Consider the following 27,763-nt stretch of genomic DNA (forward strand, 5'->3'; position numbering starts at 1 on the left):
GAACCCGCGTCCCCTGCATCGGCAGGCGGACTCTCAACCACTGCGCCACCAGGGAAGCCCCTGTAGTTGTCTTTTTTAACACTAATATTTAAGTGGATATTATTATTACTATTTAGGTAGACAGTAGCTGTGAATTGATTAGGTCTGCAAACAAGGGCAGAGAAGATACGAAAGTTGTGAGGTGCACACCTGGTTAGAGGGAGGAGAAGGGAGAGGGATGGGGTATGAGTATGGCTAAGGCAGTAGTTCTGGCTTTTCTGGACTTACATTCACTTCTTCCCACTGTTGAGGGTGCTGGAACATTTGGGATGCTTGCCCCGGACCAGACACCATGCAAAGGTAATATTTAGCCTCCTGCCTAGCACCGCTGTAGGATGTGACACCCCAGTTCCAGCCTATCCCTCTTCCCTCCTTCCCAAGGCAGCCCTTCCTAAGGGACAGGAAGGCCCTGCTGAGGACTGTCAACACAGCAAGTGGGAGCAAGTTGCCCAGGTCCCTGGAGTTAATTGCATGACTCAGGGGAGTAGCTTGGTGAGGGAAAGGGCCCCAGACTTGTCACAGACTAGGGTTTAAGTCCCAACACACCCCCTTAGATGGCTGGGAGACCTTGAGCAAGTCTCTTTATACTTCCAGGCTTCAGTTTTTTTTACATGCAGTCTGGGCTTTGGGGAGGAGACAGTAAGAGATGAATATGGTGATGCACTGAGAACACGGCATGATGCTTCTGTTTTTATTATTGCTCAGTGAGCTTGGCATATGAAATATAGATGAGGTCACATTGCATAGGACTGGCAAATACATTACTCTGAGGATTGCAAATTCAAAAGAAATGGGGATCAGAAAGGTATCAGTAATGTGGTGAGAAGGGCTGGATATGAGACAGAATAGGGGATAGTGGAGACGGTGTCCTAGGCTCTGGTACAGGTCTTGCTCCAAAAGGGGTTGATCAGGATGTGGCTCCAGCTGAATGATGAAGGAATGAAGCCGCAGAGGTGGCAGAGTGTCTGACTGGCAAGAAGGTACAGATTTTTTTTTATGTGAACTCTCCAGGTTTTTAAATGCTGGTGAAAAACAAAAAACCAACGGACTTCCCTGGTGGCGCAGTGGTTAGGACTCTGCACTCCCAATGCAGGGGGCCTGGGTTCGATGCCTCATCGGGAAACTGGGTCCCACATGCATGCTGTAACTGGGAGTTCACATGCCACACCTAAGGAGCCCATGAGCCGCAACTGAGAAGCCCACTTGCTGCAACTAAGACCCAGCACAGCCAAATAAATAAATAAATATTTTTTAAAAAACAGTAGAAGTCCTCCCAAATATATCTGAAAGCCATTGTCAGCTCTTAGGCCATGGGTCTATAACCTCTGTATTAGAGGGAAAAAAAAAAAGGAAAAACAAATAATCAAAAGCAAAAATCAGGAAAAGGTTGTCATAAATGACAGAGATGTTGGACGCCTGCATGGTGATAAAATGGCCCTGGCAGGCTTGAGGGAAGAAAAAGATTTGCAGATAGGTTAAGGGGTAGAGTCAGACAGGTCTTGGAATACTGGCTCTGCCACTTCCTAGCTGTATGACCTTGAGCAAGGCATTTAACTCACCTAAGCTTCAGTTTAATCATCTATAAAATGGGAAAAATAGTGCCTACCATAAAATTTTACTGAAAGGAGTAAATAAAAGAAGACTTGCAAAGCTCTCGCCATGTACCTGGCACAATGTAATTGTGCAATAAATTTAATTGCTGAATGAGTAAATGCTCTTAACAGTGTTTTGTGGGCTGGAAAGTACCACACAAGTTAGGTGTGATTGATATATACTCCAGATGCACCTATTTGGGTTATGATAATTTGACTTTATGAGGAGCTTCATTTAATATCCCTACTTTGACTCATGAGGACTTTCTCCACATCTATGAGAACATATTTAGATTTGCCTGCCTTGGGAGAAGCTCAGCCCTGTGGACAGAAAGCCATAAGGCTATTGGCTGTAAAGAATTGCTAATCACCATGAACTGCTCATTTATAAATATGAAATTCTCAGCATTGTTTGTTTTCACTGTATTTGTCTTTTCCTTCAGGAATTTTGTTTTGCATTACAGTTTTAAATATATAAACGTTGAGTGTTGCATGTATACTTTATTAGGGATTGAAGTGAACTATCCCTGTATTAGGGATATCCCTAATATCCCTGTGAGCTATTCATCTCATTGCTAACTATGTTTTTTTTACTGTTACTAAATTGTCCCAAGAAGGGTTTACCTGGAAAAAAATTCCCCTTCGAAGGTGTATGTATTGGAGTTGAGGGGAGATGGGGGTGGGGAGATTAAGAGGAAAACAAAGATATCTTAAGTATCTCACATATTCATGGGTATGTATGAGCACATTTGCATCCTTTATCCCTTTTGATTTCTCTAGATAGGGATATTTGGACTCAGAGAGTGCAGGAGCTTGGCAAAGTTGTCCAGCTAGTTAGCAGCAGAGTTCGGTCCAGACCTAGGAGTTCCCAGTTGGGATTTTAATCACTCCCTCCACCGCCTCTGCAGTATCTAGAGGAGCAGGGGTGGTGGCCTGGAGAGGGGGCCAGCTAATTGGGTCAGCGATCCAGGGAAACTTAGCACACCCTCAGATGGAACCCGGCACCAAGTGACAGAGAAGCAGGACTCTCACCTCTGACTTAGGTGATGAGCACAGTTCAACAGGATGACCATGCAGTGCACGGTGAGGATCCCGATGGCAAGCAGGCTGAAAGGACCGACCTGGAGGGGAAAGGAGATGTGGGCACAGTAAGCCACAGGTGGATTGCTCCCATACCTGGCCCTCTCCCCACCTGGATGCTAGGGTCCCTCTCATAATAGAGATTTGGGGATGAGAGCCCCTGCCTGAATGTCCCTGTGCCCTGGCCTGAATACCCTTCTTGGCATCACTGCAAAGTGGCTGCCCAACCTGTGCTACAATACTTCTAGTAACAGAGAGCTCACTACCTCCCAGACAACCCATGCCTTTCCTCATGGGCCTTTAGTTCCGCTTCTAGATCTCACATTCCTTCTCACATCTCAGCCCTTACCTCCTCCAAGATGCTTGAAGACCAAGGTTCCTCTTAGGGATTGGCTTCCTTCCTTTAGTACAGAGTTATCAAAAGGGGCACTACTGATATTTTGGGCCAGCTGATTTTTTTTTTGTTGCAGGGGGCTGTCCTATACATTGTGGGATATTTAGCAGCATCCCTGGCCTCCACCCACTGGATTTCAGAAGCACTCCCTCCCCCTCCTCTCCAAGTTGTGGCAACCAAGAATGTCTCCAGACATTGTAAATGTCTTTGGGTAAGGGGGGATCAAAATTACCCTCAGTTGAGAATCATTGCTCTCGTATGTCTACTTTCCATGTCCCTTTTATTTTTTTTAACTAAAAATTGTATGTATTTAAGGTGAACGACATGATTTGATATACATACACAGAGAAATGATGACTAGAGTCAAGCTAATGAACAAGTCTCCTCCTCACATAGTCTCCATTTTTTTTTATGTGTGATGAGATTAAAAAGCAGGGCTCATTATTAATCATTATCTCCCAGATGTGATCACAACGGCACAGAGCAAAGAGGGACTCTCTCACCCTCTTTGCGCTGGACACCTGTGCCTTTATAGATGTGACGTGTGCTAACATCACAAAGAAATTTGAGAGATGAAGAGCGCCACTAGATTGCACCAGGATGTAGCCTCCCTATAGCAGAGACTCTTTTGTCTTGTTTACATCTATATTCCCAGGGCTTAAGAATAGTAGGTGCTCAATATATATTTCTCAAATGAATCATGATTACTGGTTCTGATGGGAGATGGAGGGTAAAGAAATCACCTAATAACTCTTAGGAACCAAAAATCAAAGGATAAAAGAGTTATCTTAAAAAGCAAAGACCACACTGGCAAAGAGAGTTTGGTTGAGGGCCATGTGGTAATAATGCTCTTCAGAAGTTCTAGAACCCTGAGAATTCTAAAGGGGAACGTCCCATCTCTGGGTTGGAACTGATTCAGATTAGAAGTCATGTCAGTAGCCAGGGTCTCAATGTGCCTTTTTGTATTTTTGTTTTTTTTCGGTACGCGGGCCTCTCACTGTTGCGGCCTCTTCCGTTGCGCAGCACAGGCTCCGGACGCGCAGGCTCAGCGGCCATGGCTCACGGGCCCAGCCACTCCGCGGCATGTAGGATCTTCCCGGACCGGGGCACGAACCCGCGTCCCCTGCATCGGCAGGCGGACTCTCAACCACTGCGCCACCAGGGAAGCCTCAATGTGACTTTTTTAGACATGAGGGCCACTTAGCAGGCCTGGAGAGGAGAAATCTGTTTCAACTAAATGGAAATAATCTATTCGATTCCATGGACACAAATTGGGGCTTCCAGTGTGCCAGTCTCTATAGCAGGTATTGTGGGGAGGTGTAAAGATGAATCAGAGAGTACTTGCCCTCAGAGCTTTCAGGTAAGTGAGGAAGATAGGTATTTTTTAAAATAAGCATGTTTCATCTTTGTAAGCGCTGGAAGTATTCCAGGTTAGGTAGATATAAGTTCTGGAAAAACACAAGGTGAAGGAATTTTAATAGGAAACAGTCAAATTTTACAGAGGAGGTGGAGTTCAAAAGACAGAAATAAGGGAGAAGGTAACAGCATAAGCAAGAAGATGGAGGTGGGAGGGCACAGGAAGTGTCAGGGGATTGGTAGAGACTTTGTTATCCTCATCTTCCAAGCCACTTTCTCTCAATCAATCACAAACAGGAGTCACACACTCAAATGCCTGGAGGGGCCAGGCTGCTGATATAAATGAATGAAATAGCAAGGATATAATCCTAGGGAGTTGGGAGAACTGTGGCAAAGTAGATCCTGCATCAGTATGCGAGTATGGTGAGTCTTTAAGAACAATGGTGGGGAGGGGGAACTGGATGGAGGTGGTCAAAAGGTACAAACTTCTAGTCATGAGATAAAAGGTACTGGGGATGTATTGTACAACACAATGACTGTAGTTAACACTGCTATATGGTATATTTGAGAGTTGCAAAGAGAGTAGATCTTAAAAGTTTTCATCACAATGAAAAAACATCTATTTTTGTAACTATATGGGGAGATGGATGTTAACTAAATTTATTGTGGCAATCATTTTGTAGTATACGTATGTCAAGTCATTATGCGGTACACCTTAAATTTATACAAAGCTGTATGTCAATTATATCTCAATAAAACTGGGAAAAAAAAAAAAAAAAAAGAAGAATGGCTTGTCTCCTCCAGGCATGCTCCATTTAGCTCTGGGTTGGCTCCAGTGGGTTGATGCCAATAGGCTCATTTCCTATTGCAAAGGGTGCCCCCCTAAGCAATAGGTTTATTGCCCATTGATAAACAGTACTAAGGCCTTAGGGACCCGCCAACCCTTTCCCCGAAATGGGTAGACCTGGTCCCCATTGCACAGGTCCATCTTACCAATAAGCCGGCATTTTTCATGGCCAGAGGAAGTCCCAGGAGCCCCGTGCCAATGTTGCATTTCAATAAGTGAATCAAGGTTTGCATAATCCTGTAGGGGGAGCATAAGGCAACAAAAGGGTATGTTAGGGGAGGGAAAGGAGACCCAACGCTCAGGCTTCTTTCAGCCTCTCCAGGCACCCTGTGGTGGGAAGGCAAAACCAGATGAAGGGGACTCTGGTTTAACTCTCAGTTCCCAGGATCTGTTCTGGAACCTCTGATCAAGGGCTGGTGCTAGTTCAGGTGACTCAACAAATATTTAACACACGCTAGGCTCTAAAGAAAAAGTTAATAACCACTGCTACTATTCTGGATAACTCCCTAGTACCAGTTTATTCATTAATGCATTCAACGATTTCTTTCATGATACATTCACTCAAAATTTATTAAGACCTACTAGATGTTTGGCATTTAGATAGACAATGGAAAAAATAATAAGAATTTTCTCAATTTACAGGTAATTATCGCTGCCCAGTCATTTATTAATTCATTCACTAGAAAAGAAACAGTCTACCACCACATATGGAGTATTTATTGGTTCTAGTTCACTCTTTCATCCATTTACTCAACAATATTCACTGCAAATGTATTCCATGCTATGCATTGGATACAATTTAATAACAGTTGCTAAACGTGCATATAGAACACTTACTATGTGCCTGGCAGGGTGCTAGGTACCAGGGTTCTAAATGTTCTCCACACCAGTGCTGGCAGCGCCTGCTCAGGCACCACCAGTCCACTGGGGAGGGGGAATGTGGAACAGGATCATGAGAAGAGAATCAAAAAGGAATTGAAATGAAAAGTTGACTGCAAAGGACTGAACTGCGGTAGGACCACTGGATTCTGAGTTCTAGCTCTGCCATTAACTGACTGTGTTTGGTCACTATTTTGGGAAGGCCCTCGGCTGCTTACATCTTCTGTTTACTCATCTTGACCTGCCTACCTCCCAAGGATATAATAAGAATCAGAAGAGGTAATGACATAATGAATCTTGGAATTGTGAAGTGCTTCACAGATGTGAGGCATCATCACCATCAACATCATTATCATCATCATCCTCCTCCTCATCACCACCACCACCACCTTCGGTTTGGCCTTACGGTGCTCACCTGTTTGAAACCGCTTCCTAAAGAGGAGGCAGAGCTGGGGTGATAGAAAAAAGGCAAGCAAGGGCTGGTTTAAGCAGGTAGTGGGGCCCCCTCCTCCTGGAACAAAAGGCACCTGGAGGAGGTCATTGGAGGCACCTCCCTGTGCAGCCTTTGGATTGTTTGGAGGCGGCCCGGAGGGTGGAAATAAACTGACCAAGGTCACATGGCGAGTCAGTGCTCACGTCTCCTGGTCTTGTCCTGTTGGTTAGGGTGTCAGGGCTGTGTCAGGTTTTGGCATTTCAGTATTGCCCAGGGAGAGGGCTGGGGCTGAGAGAAGAGAGTGACTTCCTGCATCTCTGTGAGTTCAGACTTTTCACCTAAGCAATGGGGGGGTGGGTGGTACAAGCTGTCCCTTCACTTCCAACAGTAATTTATATTTCTTGGTAACTGCAATTATTGAAAAATATGTCAAAGCCAAAAAAAAAAAAACACCCACCCTATTTTAAAAAATCTTTTGTCAATTCTTTGATAGTAATTTCTCCAAAAGATGTGCCCCCTTCCTGTTCTCCATCCCTCCATCTCTCATTTCTTTCCTACAGCAGCGTCTTGCCCAACCCGATCAAATCTCTGGGGAAGGGTGAGATAAGCATTTGGAGAAAACATTGCACCTTAGTTAACAGCATCATAGATCAGGGCTGTGAGGAGTAAAACACATGTTGGGAGCTCGCTCCCAGGGACTTAAAAAAAAGTTTCTATTTTTTTTTCCTTGAAAAATGATACATTGTCATTATAAAAGGAAATACTCAAATTCCACCAATTGGAAAAAACTACTTTTAACACTTTAACATTCCTCTAGGCATCCTTACTTGTCTTTAAATGCATACAAATTTTACACAAGGAGAAACATTATAATACTGCATTTTAATTTTCTTTATGACTAGTATGTCCTACATATTTTCCCACAACCATAGATTTCCTTCATCACTCCTAATGGCTGTATTGTATCCCACTATGTGTATCATACTTTAAATAATCTCTCATTGTTTCTCAATTGTCAGTATTACAACCAGATCTGAGGTTAAGATCTGGCTTCAATAAAATTATCATGCATACCTGCATTATTATCTCCTTAGGAAAAATTCCTGGAAGTGGTATTACTGATCAAAGGATTGATTTATTTATATTTACTTATGCTTAAAATGCCCTAAGTAGGGGAATTCCCTGGTGGCGCAGTGGTTAAGAATCCACCTGCCAATGCAGGGGACACAGGTTTGATCCCTGGTCCGGGAAGATTCCACATGCCACAGAGCAACTAAGCCCGTGCGCCACCACTACTGAGCCCGCGTGCCACAACTACTGAAGCCCATGCGCCTAAAGCCCGTGCTCCACAACGAGAAGCCACTGCAATGAGAAGCATGCGCACCGCAACGAAGAGTAGGCCGGGCTCACTGCAACTAGAGAAAGCCCTCGTGCAGCAACGAAGACCCAACGCAGCCAAAAAAAAAAAAAGCCCTAAGTAACACAGTATGAAATTCAAAAGGTAAAACAAACTGAAAAGGAACACCAAAAAACCTTATGTAGTGAACATAAATGTCTCTTCTATCTCTGCCTCTCAGTCTCCCAATTCTCTTAGCCAGAAGCAGCCACTACGGCTAGTTGTGTGTGTGTGTGTGTGTGTGTGTACTTTAAAAGAAAGCATAGGCCAAATAAGTATTTGTATGTTTTATATAAATATGTGTTAGGATTCGACATATATACAACATTGCCATCTAGAAAGATACCAGTTTAATTCTTCCCAAAAGGACACGAGAGAGGGCGTCTCCTGACATCCTTATCAACACTGGGTATTGTCATTTACAATCTCTCTATACCATGGATATTATCTGACCTGATTACTAAATAATAATCTGATTGGCAATAAAGCCCTGAGGAAAAGAGCCACGTGTCTGAGTTTATGGGAGTAAAAGTAGGGACATGGGGCCAGGAGGTGAACTTTATTTCCTGGATGGGTTTGTATGAGGAAGGGAGAGGGAGGCTGGTGGGCGGGGAGAGAGGGAGAGAGGGAGAGGGAGAGAGAGTATGAATGACAGTAGAAGTCAACAGAGAGGAAGGCAGCTTGAAACTGCTGAAGAAAGAGCAGCCAGCCTGAGATAGAAAATTGTTCTGGGAATTGAGATGCTCACGTTGGCGACTTCCCTGGTGGCCCAGTGGGTAAGATGCCACACTCCCAATGCAGGGGGCCTGGGTTTCATCCCTGGTCAGGGAACTAGATCCCGCATGCTGCAACTAAGAGTTTACATGCCACACCTAAGAAGTCCGCATGCCACAACTAAGATCCCGGAGTGCCGCAACTAAGACCTGGCACGGGCTAAATAAATAAATTACTTAATTAAAAAAAAAAAAAGAAGCTCATGTTGGGGATGACTATCTGCGATTTTGCAAAACCTGTGAATCAGGTGTAATACCCAGAGCCACATGGGTCAAACTTCTTAGATTCTGAAGGTTTCGTCTTTAATCCACGTGTCTCCTGTTCAATGGGGATAAATGAGTCAAGAGAGAAGTAGGAAGTTGTGGCCCAGCTCTGTGAAGGCAGCAGTGTCTGACCTCAGATAGAGGAGGGCCGTGCAGCCACTTACGATAATCCATTGGCTTCCTCTTCAGGACGGACACTCTCTGAAGTGATGCTGCTGCTGCTCTCCGAGAGTGACTTGGACCCATCATCCAAGGACTTGGGCTCGCTGTTGTTGTCCCTTGCAAGCAATGAGATCTTCAGCATGGTGGGTAGGTGGTGGTGGCTCAGGGTTAAGGGCTGTAACAGCCTTGAACCAGTCTCCCATGGGCTTTTCTCCAGAGGAACCAAGGCTGCAGCACTGAGATGCTGGCTCCTAATTCCCAAGGGTGCCTGGCCCTAGCGCTGGTGAGAGGGGGACGCTGATGTCGATTATATGCCTCACTTGGCTTTGGGGACTTACGAGAGTCTCATCTCGGGATGATCCTCAGGGCTCCTTGTAATTGCCCCGCCACACGCTGGTACTCGCCCCCGGGCTTTCAGCCCCTCCCAGTTTAGCCCTTAGTGCTTTAGGGCAAAGTGAACTGTGTGACTGGGAGGAAGAAGACACCATTGGACTGGAGGTTCTGGTGCCTGGATGTCTTTGGTAAGGAGGAAACCAGAACTACCTCACAATGGAGGCTGCCCAGCCAATAAGGTGCTGCTGAATCACAGGATGCAGGTGTGGCTCAACAGACGGTAATCTGGCTGCCGCCTTCCCTGCGTGGGGGTGGAGTGGCTTTGTTTTTAAATTGATGTCTAGTTGATTTACAATATTATATTAGTTCCAGGTGTACAACATAGTGATTCAAAATTTCTATAGATTAGCCTCTAAAGTTATTATAAAACAATGGCCATATTTCCCTGTGCTGTACAGTATATTATTTTTTATTTATTTATTTATTTTAACATCTTTATCGGAGTATAATTGCTTTACAATGGTGTGCTAGTTTCTGCTTTACAACAAAGTGAACCAGTTATACATATACATATGTTCCCATATCTCTTACACATAGTAGTTTGTACCTCTTAATCCCCTACCCCTGTCTCATCCCTCCATTTCCCCTCTCCCCACTGATATCCACTAGTTTGTTCCCTGTATCTGTGAGTCTCTTTTCTCACAGTTTGTTATATTCAATCGTTTGTTTTATTTTTTAGATGCCACATATAAGTGATAACATACAGAATTTGTCTTTCTCTGTCTGACTTATTGCACTAAGCATAATACCCTCCAGGTCCATCCATGCTGTTGCAAATTGCAAATTTTCATTCTCTTTTATGATTAATAGTCCATTGTATATACACCACATCTTCTTTGTCCATTCATCTGCTGATGTGCACTTAGGTTGCTTCCATATCTTGGTATTTGTAAATAATGCTGCTATGAACACTGGGGTGTATGTACGTTTTCAAATTAGTGTTTTTGTTTTCTTCAGATATATACCCAGGAGTGGAATTGCTGGATCATATGGTAATTCTGCTTTTAGTTTTTTGAGGAAGCTCTGTACTGTCTTCTATAGTGGCTGCACCAATTTACATCCCCACCAACAGTGTACAAAGGTTCCCTTTCCTCCACACCCTCCCAACACCTGTTATTTGTGGTCTTATTGATGATAGCCATTCTGACAGGTGTGAGGTGATATCTCATTGTGGTTTTTTTAAAAAGTATTTATTTATTTATTTATTTGGTTGCACTGGGTCTTAGTTGCAGCAGGTGGGCTCCTTAATTGTGACTCGTGGGCTCCTTAGTTGTGGTGCGTGAGCTCCTTAGTTGTGGCACGCGAACTCTTAGTTGTGGCATGCATGTGGGATCTAGTTCCCTGACCAGGAATCAAACCTGGGCTCCCTGCATTGGGAGCGTGGAGTCTTATCCACTGCGCCCCCAGGGAAGTCCCTGATTGTGGTTTTGATTTGCATTTCTCTGATGATTAGCAATGTTGAACATCTTTTCATGTGCCTGCTGGCCATCTGTATGTCTTCTTTGGAAAAATAAAGATGTATATTTTTAATGGCTATTAATTTTTTGCCTTTAAATATCTAATTTTTAATTCTTAATAGAATCCTGGGTTTGCCACTTACTAGTTGTGTGGCATGGCCAAGTCACTTAACCTTTCTGTGCCGTATATTCCTCATCTGTAAAATGAGTATGATAGTTAATAACCAATGTCAGAGCATTGTTAGGAAGATTAAATGAATTAACATGTGTACAGCATTTAGAACAGTGCTCAGCATCTGGTAAGCACCAATAAGTTATTACTGTTGCTAACACATTTTCTAAATGGCTAGCTAGTTTTTCCAACACCATATATTGAATAATCTATCTTTTCCTCATTTTATTTGAAAGGTTTCCCTCATATTAATCAAATTTCTCTGTAGGCTTGGATCTGTTTTTTTGTATTCTCCTTTTCCATTGGTTAGTCTTTTTTAATGCTAGTACCAAATTGTTTTAATTATGAGTATATTTAATGTCTAATAAGAAAGGGCCACTCACTTTACCTTTTTCATGATTTTATTTCCCCCCCCATTAATCCTTCTAGATAACTTTAAGCATCTCCTAACCCCCTCAACCCCCCGCTGAAATCTAGTTGGGCATTTTTATTGCAATTAAGTTAGATTGATAGGTTATATTGGGCAAAATGGTCATATTTACAATCTGAGTTTTCCCATCTAAAGCATGCAATATGACTCTATTTATGGAAATCTTAATTTATGCCTCTTAGTAGACTTTTTCTTTACATAGATATAGCACATTTAAAAAGTTTGTTTCTAGGTGCTTTTGTTTCCTATTCCTACATGTAGGATTTCTAGTAACTCCCCTTTTATTTATTTTTATTATTATTATTTTTGAATTAAGGTAATTCTGATTTATAACATTATGTTTCATGTGTACAATATTAAATTTCTACTTCTCTGTACACTACAGTATGCTCACCACCATAAGTTTAGTTTCCATCCATCACCATACAGTTGACGCCCTTTACCTATTTTGCCCTCCCCCATCCCTCCCCCTCTGGAAACTACTGCTCTGTTCTCTATATCTACGTGGTTTTTGTCCAGTTTGGTTTGTTCATTTATTTTGTTTTTGTTTATTAGTTTTTAATATTCCACATATAAGTGAAATCATAGGGTATTTGTCTTTGACTTCTTTTTTTAAAATTAATTAATTAATTAATTTTTGGCTGTGTTGGGTCTTCATTGCTGTGCACAGGCTTTCTCTAGTTGCAGCGCACAGGCTTTCTCTAGTTGCAGCGAGCGGGGGCTACTCTTCGTTGCAGTGCATGAGCTTCTCATTGCAGTGGCTTCTCTTGTTGCGGAGCACAGGCTCTAGGCATGTGGGTTTCAGTAGTTGTGGCACGTGGGCTCTGGAGTGCAGTTGTGGCTCATGGGCTTAGTTGCTCCACGGCATGTGGGATCTTCCTGGACCAGGGCTTGAACCCTGTCCCCTGCATCGGCAAGCAGTTTCTTAACCACTGCGCCACCAGGGAAGTCCTTGTCTGACTTATTTCACTTAGCGTAATACCCTCAAGTTCCATCCATATTGTCACAAATGGCAAGATTTTATCTTTTTTTATCTTAGTAGTATTCCATTGTATATATATACCACTTATTCTTTATCCACTCAGTTTCCGTATCTTGGCTCTTGTAAATAGTAACACAGTGAACATGGGGGTTCGTTTATCTTTTCAAATTTGGTGTTTTTACGTTATTTGGATAAATGCCCAGAAGTGGGATAGATGGATCATATGGTAGGTCTGTTCTTGGAGAATGTGAAGAATCTTGGAGAATTCTGAAGACTCTGCATACTGTTTTCCATAGTGGCTGCACCAATTTACATTCCCACCAATAGTGCAAGTAGTGAAAGTAGTTCCCTTTTCTCTACTTCTTCACCAACACTTGTTATTTCTTGTCCTTTTGATAACAGTCATTCTTACCAGTGTGAAGTGATATCTCATTGTGGTTTTGATTTGTATTTTCCTTATAATTAGTGATGTTGAGCATCTTTCCATGTGCCTATTGGTCATTTGTATGTCTTCTCCGGAAAAACGTCTATTCAGCTCCTCTGCCCATTTTTTTAAATGGGTTGTTTGGGTTTTGTTGTTGTTGTTGAGTTGTATGAGTTCTTTATATATTTTGGATATTAATCCCTTATTGAATATATCATTCCCAAGTATTTTCTCCCATTCAGTTGGTTGTCTTTTCCTTTTATTGATTGTTTCCTTTGTTGTGCAGAAGCCTTCTAGTTTTATGTAGTCCCATTTATTTTTGCTTTTGTTTCCCTTGCCTGAAGAGACGTATCTAGAAAGATATTGCTAAGACTGATGTCAAGGAGCATACTGCCTATGTTTTCTTCTAGGAGTTTTATGGTTTCGTGTCTTATATTCAAGTCTTTAATGCACTTTGAGTTGATTTTTGGGTATGGTGTAAGATAATGGTCTAGTTTCATTTCTTTGCATGTGACTATTTACTGAACACTATTTATTGAAGAGATTATCCTTTCTCTATTGTATGTTCTTTGCTCCTTTGCTGTAAATCAATTGTCCATGTATGTGTGAGTTTATTTCTAGGCTCAATTCTGTTTCATTGATCTATATATATGTTTTTCTGCCAATATCATGCTGTTTTGATTACTATAGCTTTGTCATATAGTTTGAAATTAGGGACTGTGATACCTCCAGCTTTGTTCTTTCTTTTCAGGATTGCTTTGGCTATTCAGAGTGTTTTGTGGTTCCATATAAATTTTAGAATTTTTTCCTTTTCTGTGAAAAATGTTGAAATTTTTATAGATTGCATTGAATATGTAGGTTGCTTTAGGTAATATGGACATTTTAACAATGTTAATTCTTCCAATCCATGAGCATGGAATATTTTTCCATTTATTTGTGTTTTCAATTTCTTTTAATAATGTGTGATAGTTTTCAATGTACATGTCTTTCACCTCCTTGGTTAAATTTATTCCTAGGTATTTTATTCTTTTTGTTGAGATTGAAAATTGGATTGTTTTATTAATTTTGCTTTCTGTTAGCTCTTTGTTAGTGTATATAAATGCAGATTTTTGTATATTGGTTTTGTATCCTGCAACTTTACTGTATTTATTATTTCTAATAGTTTTTGGTTGAGCCTTTAGGTTTTCTATATATAAAATCATGTCATCTCGCTTTCTGTTAGCTCTTTGTTAGTGTATATAAATGCAACAGATTTTTGTATATTGGTTTTGTATCCTGCAACTTTACTGTATTTATTATTTCTAATAGTTTTTGGTTGAGCCTTTAGGTTTTCTATATATAAAATCATGTCATCTGCTGGGCTTCCCTGGTGGCACAGTGGTTAAGAATCTGCCTGCCAATGCAGGGGACACAGGTTCAAGACCCAGTCCGGGAAGATTCCACATGCTGCAGAGCAACTAAGCCCGTGCTCCACAACTACTGAGCCTGCACTCTAGAGCCCGCAAGCCACAACTACTGAGCCTGCATGCCACAGCTACTGAAGCCTGCATGCCTAGAGCCCATGTTCTGCAACAAGAGAAGCCACCACAATGAGAAGCCTGCACACCTCAACGAAGAGTAGCCCCCACTTGCCGCAACTAGAGAAAGCCCACATGCAGCAACGAAGACCCAACACAGACAAAAATAAATTATATTTAAAAAAAAATCATGTCATCTGCAAATAGTGACAGTTTTACTTCTTCCTTTCCAATTTGGGTGCCTTATTTTTTTCTTGCCTAGTTGCTCTGGTTAGGACTTCCAATCCTCTGTTGAATAAGAGTGGTGCGAGTGGGAATCCTTGTCTTGTTCCTGATCTTAAAGGGATAGATTTCAGGTTTTTACCATTGAGTATGATGTTAGCTGTGGGTTTGTCATATATGACTTTTATTATGTTTAGGTACGTCTCTTCCCTATCCACCTTGAGAATTTTTTATCATAAATAGGTGTAGTCTTGTCAAATGCTTTTTCTGCATCTATTGAGATGATCATATGGTTTTTATCCTCCATTTTGTTAATGTGGCGTAGCATGTTGATTGATTTGCAGGCATTGAGCCATCCTTGCATCCCTGGAATAAATCCCACTTGATTATGGTGTATAATCCTTTTGATATATAGTTATTATGTGTCTTGGAGAAGGTCTTTTTGCATTGAAGTAATTAGGTTTTCTCTTAACTTCATGGACTTGTATATCCAATTCCTTCCCCATGTTTGGGAAGTTCTCAGCTATTATTTCTTTAATAAACTCTCTGCTCCCTTCTCCTCCTGAGATACCTGTTATCCTAATATTACCTTCCCTAAAAGCATTGGAGAGCTCTCATAGAATTTCCTCATTTTAGATATCTTATTTCTCTTTCTTTTTCTACTGGTATCATTACTAGATTTCTAGCTTCGAGCTCTGTGACGTTCTCTTCCATAAGGTCTTCTCTATTTCCAGTGCTTTCTAATGCATTTTCATCTCATTTACTGAGTTCCTCAGCTCCAGAATTTCTGTTTGCTTCTTTTTCAGAGTTTCAGTCTCTTTGGTCAAGTATTCCTTCTGTTCATTAATTTTATTCCTGAGCTCATTTAACTACATTTCCATGTTTTCTTGTAGCTCATTGAGTTTCTTCATGACAGCTATTTTGAACTCGCTACCAGTTAGATTGCAATATTCCATCACTTGTCTATGAAGAATTCTCTCTCTCTCTCTCTCTCTCTCTCTCTTTTGGTGGCATAATGTTACCATGGTTCTTCATGGGTCTTGATGAATTGTCCCTCTATCGGCACATTTGAAGTTAACGACAGGTTAGAAGTTAGAGTCCTTTCTTTTGTTTTCAGGTAGGTGGCGCCATAACACAAGGTTTTGGTTTCTCTTACCTGAGCTGCCCCTGGTTACATTTGAGAGTTCGCACTTTCCAGCCTCTGCTGTCTCTGTAAGAGGTGTGGCTCCGTGCCTTTGTTATTGCTTCTTGTGCCTCTGGAGTCCTTGCTGCCTTGCTTCTGCCAGAGCCACTGTTGTCACCCGGATGGTTGGCTCTTCCCTAGCATCTGTGATCCTGAGTTGCAGGCTCTGCTGCCGTGGTGGGAGGGGAACGGTGGTGGGAGGGGAACGGTGGTGGGGGGTGGGGTGAGCTGGGGTCCTGCAGGTGCCTCTACTGGGTCTGGTGTTGTAAGGTTCGAGGGCTCCACCACTGCAGATGAAGGGGGCAGGCTGGGGTCACGTGTGCCTCAGTGGCTCGAGGGACAGGGTCCCAGGCCCCACTGCCACTGTTACCCAGTTACCTGTGGCCGCAGGCACAGCTGTGGTCAGGAGGCCGGAGTTGTGTGCTCCACCTCCCCTTCTGCTCTTGGGTTCTCTGAAGCTGCGGCTTACCTTCCACGGTCAAAGGGCTGGGATTGCAGGCACCAACTCTGCTGGTCCCTCAGTCCTGCCTCCTCTATGTGTTTCAGTCTACCCACCTTTAGGTATACAAATGTTTAGAATTCTCTAGTGTCCTGGTGTGCTGGGCAGAGGTGCCTTTGTTGAATTGTGGATGTTTGACTGGTTGTAGATTGAAGAGGGAGAGAGAGAGGTAGCTCTTCACTCCATGTTGCTGATATCATTCCACTCGTTTTTTTGATGACAATTAGTATGTAGGAAAGATAATGATTTTGCAGATTATTTTTAAATTAATTAATTTATTTATTTTTGGCTGTGTTGGGTCTTCGTTGCTGCACGCGGGCTTTCTCTAGTTGTGGCGAGTGGGGGCTACTCTTCATTGTGGTTCACGGGCTTCTCATTGTGGTGGCTTCTCTTATTGCGGAGCATGGGCTCTAGGCGCGTGGGCTTCAGTAGTTGTGGCATGTGGGCTCAGTAGTTGTGGCTCACGGGCTCTAGAGCGCAGGCTCAGTAGTTTGGGCATGTGGGATCTTCCCGGACCAGGGCTCGAACCAGTGTCCCCTGCATTGGCAGGTGGATTCTTAACCACTGCGCCACCAGGGAAGTCCCAAAGATGCTTGTATTTATGTTTATATTTGGTCATGGTTTTTCTGTGTGCTTTGTCAGGTTTTGGTATCAGAATCAGGATATCTTTGTATAAAAAGTAGGGAAGACTTTCTTCTCTCTCTAGGCCTGAAAAGAGTTTAAATAGCATCAGGCAGACTTGAAGGGTGGCAAGGAAATCCTGCTTTGCTCCTGATTCACTATACAGTCTCCAGAAACCCCCTCCTCAGTTCACAGCTGATTTATTACTTATAAAGAGAGGCTGTGGGGTTTCTAATTTTTTAAAATGTGTAATCCACTGGACACATTTTTTCCCATTTTTACTTTAATCACCATCATTCAAAGGTCTCTCCTGGGCTCTCTACAAAGCAGTGAGGAGTGTTGGTGTAAGGTTCGAGGGCTCCACCACTGCAGATGAAGGGGGCAGGCTGTGGAAAGTCTTCAGTCCTGAACCCATTTGTCACTACATGTTTGATCGTCAGCAAGTTACTCAATATCTCTAAGCCTATTTCCTTATCTAAAGTGAGAACAATGACACTACATACCTCATGGTTTCATTGTAAGGATTAAATGAGATGATCACATGCAAAACACTTAAAAAGTGCTCACTGAGGGATGGAATGATTTTCTCTGATCCTTGATTCAAAAGCAAGCTCCCAAAGTTAAAGAATCAGTAGGTGGGTAGGGAGGGGGAAGCCTGTGTGTGTGTGTGTGTGTGTGTGTGTGTGTAAAAACCCAATATCGAACAATTAAAAAATTTCAATACCCCCAACACTCACACAAATCTAATAGTTGGTATCTTTAGTGTTGCTGACAATTACTAATAAGTCTCCCCAGATTGCTTTTATTGCTTATATCCATGTTGCTAAATTTATTTTTTTCTTTCCAGGATTTAACTTTAGCCAGACTGGTCTAAATGATAAGATTAACCTGATCATCTTACACAGTAGGGACTTGTCCTTGGAGAATGAGAGCGACCATTTTTTAGTAACAGAGAAAACAATCTTAAACTTAGCAAGGTTGGGTGGGGTGACAGTTGAGCCCGGTAGAGGAGACAGGTTCAGAGAGAGGAAGACCACTTTGCCAAGGCTCTGAACCAAGCAGTGGAAGTCCTTTGGGTCTTTTACATTTCTGATGTAGAAATGATGACCCAGCTCTCTGGCCAGGTAGGCTGTGGACCACTGCAGAGGCTATGAGTGTCCCATCTCCCAGCAGGTACTCTGCAGACTATGGGATCTGGGTGTGGAGCTTGTGTTCATGAAGTACCTTCTGGAATCCAGCAGGTAAAAAGTAACACACAAAAACATGAGACCAGGACTTGGGAATTGGGGCAGACACGCCCCTCACCCCTCCGTAACTTCCCTAGGCTGCAAAGGGAGGATGATGGATAAAAATAAGCCGGAAAGGGCTTTTTTAAATGGTTTCTTAAAACTGAGGCTGAAACAAGCGTGGGTCACTTTCCAACACCATAGAGAGTGTAATAAGAAACATCCTTACCCCCCACTGAACTACAGATCTGCCTACAACATCTCATTTATCTATATGCCTTTCCCCAATTTTAGTGATTTTAGGGAGGAGGGAGGGAGCCGTCACCACCAAGAAGGGTGAAGTGCTGTGTTGGGTTGAGGGGCCCCTGGCTGTCAGCCAAGGTCAGACATGACAAAAGGCACGGGAATGTCAAGGCAGCAGGATTGAGTGGAAGAAGGGTCAGATTCAGTGTTGGGAGACCCAAGTTCTACTCAAAATCCAGCTCTAATGGTGCCACCGGTGGAAAGTCAGGTGGAAAGACATGCTCAGTACTCCAGAGCAGTTAGTGTCCCCCTGCCCTCAAAAGGACCTACGATGGTATTAACTTAGTTGATGACCTGTCATTATTCCCCAGTAGAGAGCAGACTAGCTGGAGGATGGAGATCTTTTCTCACTCATTAGTGTATAATAATGTATCAGTTAGCTTTTGCTGCATAAAAACTTCCACATCTCATGGCTTAAAACTAAAAACATTTATTATTTCTCATAATTCTGTGGATCATCTGAGCAATATTTATGGTCCGGGCCAGCTTGACTGGGGCTGTATATAGTCTAGGATACTTCACTCACGTGTCTGGAAGTCGGCAGGCTGGCTGTTCTGGGAGATGGGGCTCAACTGGGATGATTCATTTCTGCTCCACATGATCTCTCCTCCTCCAGTAGGCTAGCCTCGGCTTCTTCACTTGGTGCTCTTATCTCCACAGAGCATCACAATGAAAGTTCCAATGCATTAGCCATCACGAAACCTCTGCTTGCATCACATTTACTAATGTCCCATTGGCCAAAGCAAGTTACAAGGCCAAGACAAGATTCAAGGGGTAGAGATATAGATTTCACTTCTTGATGGGAGCTGCAACGTCACATTGTCAAGAGGAATTTGTCGCCATTTTTGCAAACTATTACAAGAACCTTGAACTATGCTTGGTGTGTGGTAGGTAAGAAAGAACGCTTGTTGCAAGAATCAAGAGGTTAAAGAAAAAAAATGAATCAAGAGATAAATAATGAAATAATCGTTGTCCATGCCCACCCTACCCCCCACCCCCCGCCATTGGCACATCCATTTCTGTGATGACTGTCCTTTGTTGAGATCTTTGAACTGGGCCAAAACTTTATCCAGTTGTTTAGAAAGTTTATTGCCCTTGACTTAAATATGGTGGTTCCTTTCTGTCTGAGAGTTGCAGCTCACCATGGACCTGTGGATCCTATCCATCTTGACGCTGGAGCTGTGCATACCTTGCTGGATTATGGATTATGTCCCCACTCTTAATCTTTGCTCTTTAAACAGATCTGGAAAAGAGGACACCCTTTGTCTACCAAATCACCATCAGCCTTAGCTGGCTGCACCCACCTCCTTCTGTCAGGTTCTGCCTCTTGGATGCCCCCTGGTGGCTTCATCTTGCATAGCCCCACTCAAGGTGTGAAATTCATCGTGTGAATTGCCAAAAAGCTGGATGGAATCAAGAGCCTTCAGTGAGAGAACTCTCAGTGTAGTGGAAAGCTAGAGATGGAAAGAAAATAAATTTTAAAAAAATTTTGTAATTACCATCTAGACCTTGTAGCTGGTGAGTCCGTGCTTGTTTCACTGTGACTTGACCCAGAGAAAGGTAAAGCAGCAAAATATAGATAATGCATATAAGAGATTTCTATCATTAAATGTCAGGTGCTGGTGGGTAAGAAGCAGTGCCATTTTCACTGAATAAAAATGGTTGAGTTGGAAAAGGTGAGAGGGTCTTCTGACTGGATCAGCTCGTCCAGGGCCTGGTAGGTCCCCATCACAAAGCCCACGAAGCCCAGGATGCTGATCAGGGCGTCCTTGATGATGGTGATGGGACTCATGCCCTCTGAGTAGTAGGTGGTGATCTCCAGGAGGGGCGGGATGATGAGGGCCAGCGCACTGCTGCTCAGGGAGCCCACCAGAGAGAGGACCAGGTCCAGGCGGGGGATGAGGATGGCCAAGACGCCTGCGGGAGATGATACGGGATAGATGGCTCTTCCCAGGCTTAGCCAAAATTTTAAAGTTTGTTTTAAAAATCTTTTTCTTAAAACATATACCAGTTGTTTCTCATACATTCAGTTACATAAAGAAAAAGTTGAAACTCCTGTAATACCCCCAATCACATTCACTAGAGGTTTATACATTAAAATTTTGGTGTGTCTCCTTTCAATCATTTTCAACCAATTATTGTTCAAATATATACATTCATATTGTGGGGAGAAAAACCTTCCCTCTTCCCGTTTAGGTTCAAGTGTTTGGGGGCCTGAGAATTTGACTGACAATTAGGCAATTAACAGGAGGAAAGACAAAGTTTATTTAGGGCTAGGGAGCCTTCAGATGAATTGGCTCTCCAAACAAAGATAGAGGTTTATATACCCACTTCAGAAGGGGAACTGGATGGGGGAGAAATAGCTTCCATGCAAGAACAACTGGAAGGTATGACATTCTCTGATAATTTAAGTAATTACTCAGTCTGTGATGATGGTTAGTCTTCTTTCTGATTGAAGATCTCCCAGAAAGGGGATTTATGGTGCCTGTATTTTTCAGAAGTTCCTGCTTAATTCAGCAAAGGAAGTTTAGAAAAGGTTTTGTGCCCCCTGCGCTGCTTGTTCTAATGCTTTTAGCCTAAGATAATTTTTATGCCACAGAAGTACATTTCCAATCTCTACATGTTCAATGATTAAGCTCTTACTTAATAAATAACACTAAATAACAGTGCTGGGAACTGTCCAGCTGTTTGGAATGTGTCAATGTACAAAATAGACCAAAAAAAACCCTACCTTCGTGGAACTAATATTAATAAGTAACATGACTGCAAAAACCTCTTACTTGCAAACAATTAGAATGTGAAATTATTTATAGAAAGGGGTCTTCGGTGGGAACAAGATCACAGGGTCCCTTTAGAGGAATATCTTCTCCAGGTTTTATATATGTGTCAGAAAACATCTAACAAAGAAATACTAAAAGCTAAAGATTTTCAAATTATATATATATATAATATATACATATATGTGATATAATTATAATTATATAATATATAATTATATTTTATAATTATATAATTATAATATGTAATATATATAATATATAATTATATGTTTAAATTTTTATATATAATTATATATTATTTATATATATATAGTTTTTTTTGTAGGCTGTTTTATAGGCCTAGGTTTTTACATTTTTTATTTTACCTGATGGACAATTTTCCTAGTTACAAAGAAAGCCCAGAAGGCTCCCCCAGGTCTCCTAGGATGGAGTGTGGTATAACAGAACAAAACAGGACTGGAAGGCAGGATTCTGGTTTCTCCCTGTGTGGCCTTGGGTAATTCTCCACCCGTTTCTCAGCTTTTTTCCTCATCTGCCAAATGGGGATGGTAGCTATCCTTTTAGGTATTATGGTTCATACTGCAAATGGTGTTAAAGTTTTAAATGAGTTAATTCGTGTAAAACACTCAGAAAAGTTATTTTTGTTATTATTTCATTATTACTTTATTATTATTACTTGTTTGAAAGTAACTGTTTGCATATGTACTGATTGGGGCAATGCATGCAGAAGCTTAAGGAATTGTTATCTTCATATCTGGGGCAAATACACTGATCTTTCTGGAGTCTCTAATATTCTGAAGGGTAGTGTCCCTGCCGCCTAGGACGAATTGGGAACAAATAACTTCAAAGGAAGAAAATCAGTGTCCCATGATTTATATGGGCTGGTCTAGCACAGCAAGACTCACAATTAAAAGGAGGCTTAGGGACAGCTGGGCCATGGCAAACACAACGCAGGAATCTCTATCATCTTAGCCTCTACTAAAATACTTACAGAAAGGGGCACCCTGGATCATAGGGCCTGGAGCACAAGGAGGGCTACCGAGGGGGTGAGTGGGGACAGTTGAAGCCAACAGGTGAATACCAGCCCATCGGAGGCCAAGGAACTGCTGCCAATGGGGATGTGACCCTAGGCTTGCCAAATCATTTTATTTTTCCGCCAAACATTAGAAATCTGCATTTGTATGTGAGATCTCTCCCACATTTTTAATGTTGGCCCAAATTTATACAACATTATGAGGGTGAAACAACATACCTCTGATGCCAGATTAGACTCACTGGCCACCATTTTCAACCTCTGTCCTGGAGGTGAAGGGTGATGGGCCTGGACTTGGGTTCAAATCCCAGCTTTGGCACTTCCTGCCCAATTACTTATCACCCTCTGCTTCAGCTTTCTCATTTACAAAGTAGGGTTTATCACAGTCCTAACTCATAAGAGTTCCTGCAAGGACTGAATAAAATACTATGAAATATGGAACAGAAAGAGCTTAGCACAGTGGCTGGCACATAGTAGGTGTTTAATAAAAGTCAGTTTTTATTGTGATTATTATTTGATAAGTTGTCACTCCCTCAAGCTGGACACCGGTAAATCTGTCTAATTAGGTACATGTAAGAAGTTGTCCCTAAAGCATAAATGAAATGAATTACTACTTGGAAAGCCTTAGAATGGTCCCTGAAACACAGTTAGTATGCAATCAACGCTGGTTATCGTGACTATTGGCTACCATCTGGCTGATTCCTGATAGCCCTCAGGAAAGCAGCAACGAGGTGCTCTCTGCCTCCTACTCACATGTCAGGCTGACCATGGCGAGGCGGACGAACAAGTCCAGAGGCAGTGCCCAGCGCTTTGACACCTGGGAGGTGGCGAAGGGAATGATGATTTCTGCAGGGACGTAGAACTGCAGGGCGTAGGTGCACAGGATGCCAATTACGTAGAGGATCTTGACCGACTGGTACAGCCTGAAGGACAAACCAGAGCAGTGCTCTCAAGGCCAGCGTACTCTGACACCTGACCTCCTTGTTTTTTTGTTTTTGCTTTTTTTTTTTTTTTTGGCCTCTCTGCAAGGCATGTAGGATCTTAGTTCTCCGACCAGGGATTGAAAGCCCCACTGGAAGTGTGGAGTCTTAACCACTGGACTGCCAGGGAAGTCCCTGGCCTCCTTGTACATTAACCTCTGACCTTGGAACAGTCCCGTAGGCAAATGTTTCCTTGTCTGAAAATGATGGGGAGGGACCTTCTATGAGAGGAAGTCACAGCAGAGCATGCAGTGGAAATAGAGTGAAGCATCACAGATTCAAATGGAAACAGTTGAGAGGGTCATCTCTACATAAAAAGAATCTCAGGTTATGGGTATATATAACACCTTCATAAACTATCATCACTTGATGCTGAATTTTAGATTTTAGGAAAGAGAGGCTCAGGCCCAGTACCTTGCTCAGGGAGATACAAGTGATAGGTGGTGAAGACCAAAAATCCTGGGTCTAAAAGATCTGGTCTTTTGTAATCTCTTTTATTAGGAATTCTCTGGATCCCCCAAAGCACCTGGCATATAACAGGCTCTCAACAAATGCTTCCAGGTGGTTGAATGAACTGCAGAATCCCAAATCCTTGAGGGAAGAGGTAGTCTACACAGAGGATTGTGTGAGGGTTGGGGGATAAAAGGAGAGGTAGGGTTACTTGCAGGCCTCAGACTGGGGGCAGAAGAGCATGTGATGGGGGATGCTGAGTTTTATCGATGCCTTTTTTGACCAATGGAGATAAGGCTTTTTTCATTTAGCCCACTAATGTGGTAGTGGGCTAATTTAACATCTGGCATGTTAAATAAACCTGTATGACTGTGTCTGTGTATATTTAGTCCATTCCTTAAAAAGGCAAACTTCCACATTTCTGTGTTTCTTGCTCACACTAGTTCTGCTGCCTGGAACACCCTCTCTACTCCCTTTCCATCTGTGCAAACCCCACCTACTTTTTGAAATTCCCATCTTTTGAGGAGGTACTACATTCCAGATGCTTTTAGGCATGCCCAACTTAATCCACATGATAACTCTGCTTTTTAGAAGAGAAAACTGAACATCAGAGAAGTTTAATAAACCATCCATGACCATAAGCTAGGAGTTGGTGTAACTGGGTCTTGGATCCAGAGGTGCTGTCGTTGTCCTTGTTTGGACGGAGTCGTCTCATTGGACAGGGAGATTCCCTGTTCTCCCATTCCAATGTACTTTCTTTCCTTGGGAGTCCCCAAGTCCTCTCCACTATTCTGGAGGGCTTCTTTTTCTGTTCTATGTTGTATTTGTGTACATGCACTATCCATTCCCCATTCCCATTGGACCATGAGCTGAGGAAGATAGCGAAGCTCAAAAATCATAGTCTACTCACATCAGCACCCTCCACACCATGTGTCTAGACTGGCATTTGCGTGTAACTGGGATGCAGTAAATGCCTGACGAATGATATTGATCAACTTGGGAAAGGAGCCCCATTTAGACAAATTAAGCCTCCAAGTAACCCTTAAAAAGACAGGCATCTGGTAATTAATGACATGCCTCAGTGTGGGAGAAAGTGCTGCACAATGTGATAGGGGTTCATCTGTCTATTTAAATATTCAGTGTTGAAGTCTGGGTCAGCTAACTGTTGTATGAATTGGGTCATTTGATATAAACATTTTCCAGATTCTAATGGTCTTCCCCAATTGGTTCTTGTTTTACTACTTTTTCATTCTAGCTACTCTGCAGGACTTGGTAGTGCAGCCTTAGTAAATGTAATTGCAGCCACCCACCGGCTCCACTCTCTGCCTCTTGCCCTTCTCTGTGCCCCTCCTTTCTCTCTTTAGGTGACCAAGGACTCGGACTTCTCTCTCTTCCTAAATCATGTCCTTCCTCATACTAAGCTATCAAGGCGTCACTCAGCATGGGAGGCTGTTGTTGAAGAAGAGCTCCCTGGACAGAGAATCCAGAGCCCAGGGTTCCAGTGTCAGCTCTGCTTCTCCCTGTGGAGACCCTCAAGACCTCAGTTTACCTTCTGCGGAAAGGAGGAGAAAGTGACCTATATGTTCCTGTTCCCACTGGCCCTGAGTCCCTACCGCCTGAGAGCCCAAAGAGTTACCAGCAGTTGGGCAGGTTAAGGGTTATGCTGGCCTTGATGTCATTTCCGAACCGCAGGTAGCCCAGAGTCCCGATGCTGATGTAGAGGGCAATAACGATGGACATTCCCAAAGACAGGATGACTGGGAAGCGGCGGGCATCCTTCATCTTGTTTTCCAGGGGCAGAACCTATAGAAACGCCACAATGTAAGAAGAGAGGAGGAGAAAGAGGAACACAAGCATAAAGAAGAAAGGCATGCCACTTCTGGGGGTATGTACACAGAAGAATCGGAAGCAGGAACATGCACAGATATTTGTATACCTACGTTCATAGCAGCATTATTCACAGTAGCCAAAAGTTGGAGGCAGCCCGAGTGTCCACTGATGAAGGAATGGATAAACGAAATGTGGTCCATACATACAATGGAATATTATTCAGCCTTTAAAAGAAGGAAATCCTGACATATGCCCCAACATGGATGACTCTTGAAGACATTAATAAGCCAGTCACAAAATGACAGATACTGTGTGATTCCACTTATATGAGGTACCTGGAGTACTCAGATTCAGAGTCAGAAACTAGACTGGTGATTCCCATGGGCTGGGGGGAGGAATAAATGGGGAATTATTGTTTAATGGGTACACGGTTTTGCTTTTGCAAGATGAAAAGAGATGGATGGTGATGATCTTTGTACAACAATATGAATGTACTTTATGTCACTGAACTGTACACTTAAAACTGGTTAAGATGGTAAATTTTATGTTAGGTATATTTCACCACAATTAAAGAAAAAAAAAAAGAGGGACTTCCTCGTGGTCCAGTGGGTAAGACTTTGTGCTCCTCACGCAGCGGGCCCGGGTTCGATCCCTGGTCGGGGAACTAGATCTCACATGCATGCTGCAACTAAGAGTCCGCATGCGGCAACTAAGAAGTCCACATGCTGCAATGAAGATCCTGCGTGCTGCAACTAAGACCCAGCACAGCCAAAATAAGTGAATAAATAATAATAAATAAAAAAGAAAAAAAGAGAGAAAAGAAAGGAAAGAAAGGCCTGGAGTCACAAGGTGATCCCTGGACTGTTCAGAGCTGGAAGCACCCTGCAGGTTGACCAGACCAAGGAGCTCAACTCCCTGGGGCGGCCCGATCTGGCCAGCAGGTGCATTTTGTTTGGCCACTCTTTCAGACAACTGAATATGAACGCCTTTAAGCACAACATTCTTTCTCCACCTACCAGGCCCACCTCTCCCTCTCACACTGACATATACCTGGCTTCTCCACCCACGTTGTCTTCCAAAAGCACTTGAGTTGGAGGCTCCCAATTCTAGTGCACCTGCCCCTCTCTGTACGGATGGCAAGGCCAAGGCTCAGGTTATGCAGTGGGCTGGCAGCAGCACTGGGACTAGAGCGCCCTGGCTCCCCAGAGGCACATTTCCCCACATACCATGTTCTCAGCATCCTTCTTCCCCAGATGCACACCTGGCTCTAAGAGAATCCAAACTGAGGCCAGCCTGCCTCTTGGGCCTGTTGGGCATTCCAAGGTCTCTTCTATCTTTGGTACCAACTCTTTGGCCTCATCTCATAATTTCCTCCTCAGACTTCTACTGACCGAGGGCCCACCCTCACCTTACCCTTCTCCTTGATCCAGCCATGTGCTAAGCACACTTCATGCACCATTAGGGTGATCTGTGCCTCAGTTTCCTGATCTGAAAACTTACCTGTTAGAATCTTTTGGAGAATTATATGAGCATTGAAATGGCACACAGTAAGAACTTAGTAAATGTTAACTACAATTATTTTGCAATACTGCGAAGACCACAACTCTATGAAGCTGGTACTTGTGTAATTCTTATTTTATAACAAGGCTCTGAAGATGATATAACTTACACCAAGCTATACAGCTTGGAAGTGGCAGAGGAAGGTTGCAAACCAGGGCTGGCCCCCAAAGTCCAAGTACTTACTTCTACCTGATCTTGCCTAAATTCCCACAGCCCTGGGCTTGTTTATAACTCAGTGAGAACTTAGCACCTATTCCTTTGTATTGTTAAATCCTTCTTTGTCCTGTATGCACCTGCCCTCTCTCCCCATGCGAATGGCAGACGCTTGAGGGGAGTGTGTGTCTGGGACTTTCCACTTTCTTCTGGGTTAGGTGCACGTTCCTAGATGCAGCAGGTGCTTGGGAAAATGTCCAGGGGATTAGGTGAAGGGCAATCCAACGTGAGCTTTCCTACCCTGAAATACATTTTTGTTGCATAAATTCCCCA

The 27,763-nt window shown here is 42.9% G+C and overlaps 2 protein-coding genes across 2 annotated transcripts in view; both read right to left on the reverse strand.

Moving 5' to 3' along the window:
• The window catches only part of LOC102974906 (proton-coupled amino acid transporter 3), a 24,282-nt gene extending 14,925 nt beyond the window's left edge, over positions 1-9,357 (reverse strand). Inside the window, exons 1-3 of the mRNA XM_024124898.1 lie at positions 9,218-9,357; positions 5,455-5,545; positions 2,664-2,752 (exon numbers count right to left, since the gene is read on the reverse strand). Of these exons, the coding sequence (XP_023980666.1) occupies positions 2,664-2,752; positions 5,455-5,545; positions 9,218-9,357 (320 nt within the window). The remainder of the gene's footprint in view (positions 1-2,663; positions 2,753-5,454; positions 5,546-9,217) is intronic.
• Positions 9,358-19,633: 10,276 nt separating this feature from the next.
• SLC36A2 (solute carrier family 36 member 2) overlaps positions 19,634-27,763 on the reverse strand; it is a 29,475-nt gene continuing 21,345 nt past the window's right edge. Inside the window, 3 exon segments of the mRNA XM_055086377.1 lie at positions 19,634-20,561; positions 23,211-23,380; positions 25,524-25,690. Coding sequence (XP_054942352.1) covers positions 20,290-20,561; positions 23,211-23,380; positions 25,524-25,690 — 609 coding nt within the window. The 3' untranslated portion in view covers positions 19,634-20,289.

Source organism: Physeter macrocephalus, chromosome 8 (genome assembly GCF_002837175.3).
Source record: "Physeter macrocephalus isolate SW-GA chromosome 8, ASM283717v5, whole genome shotgun sequence".
NCBI lineage: Eukaryota > Metazoa > Chordata > Mammalia > Artiodactyla > Physeteridae > Physeter > Physeter macrocephalus.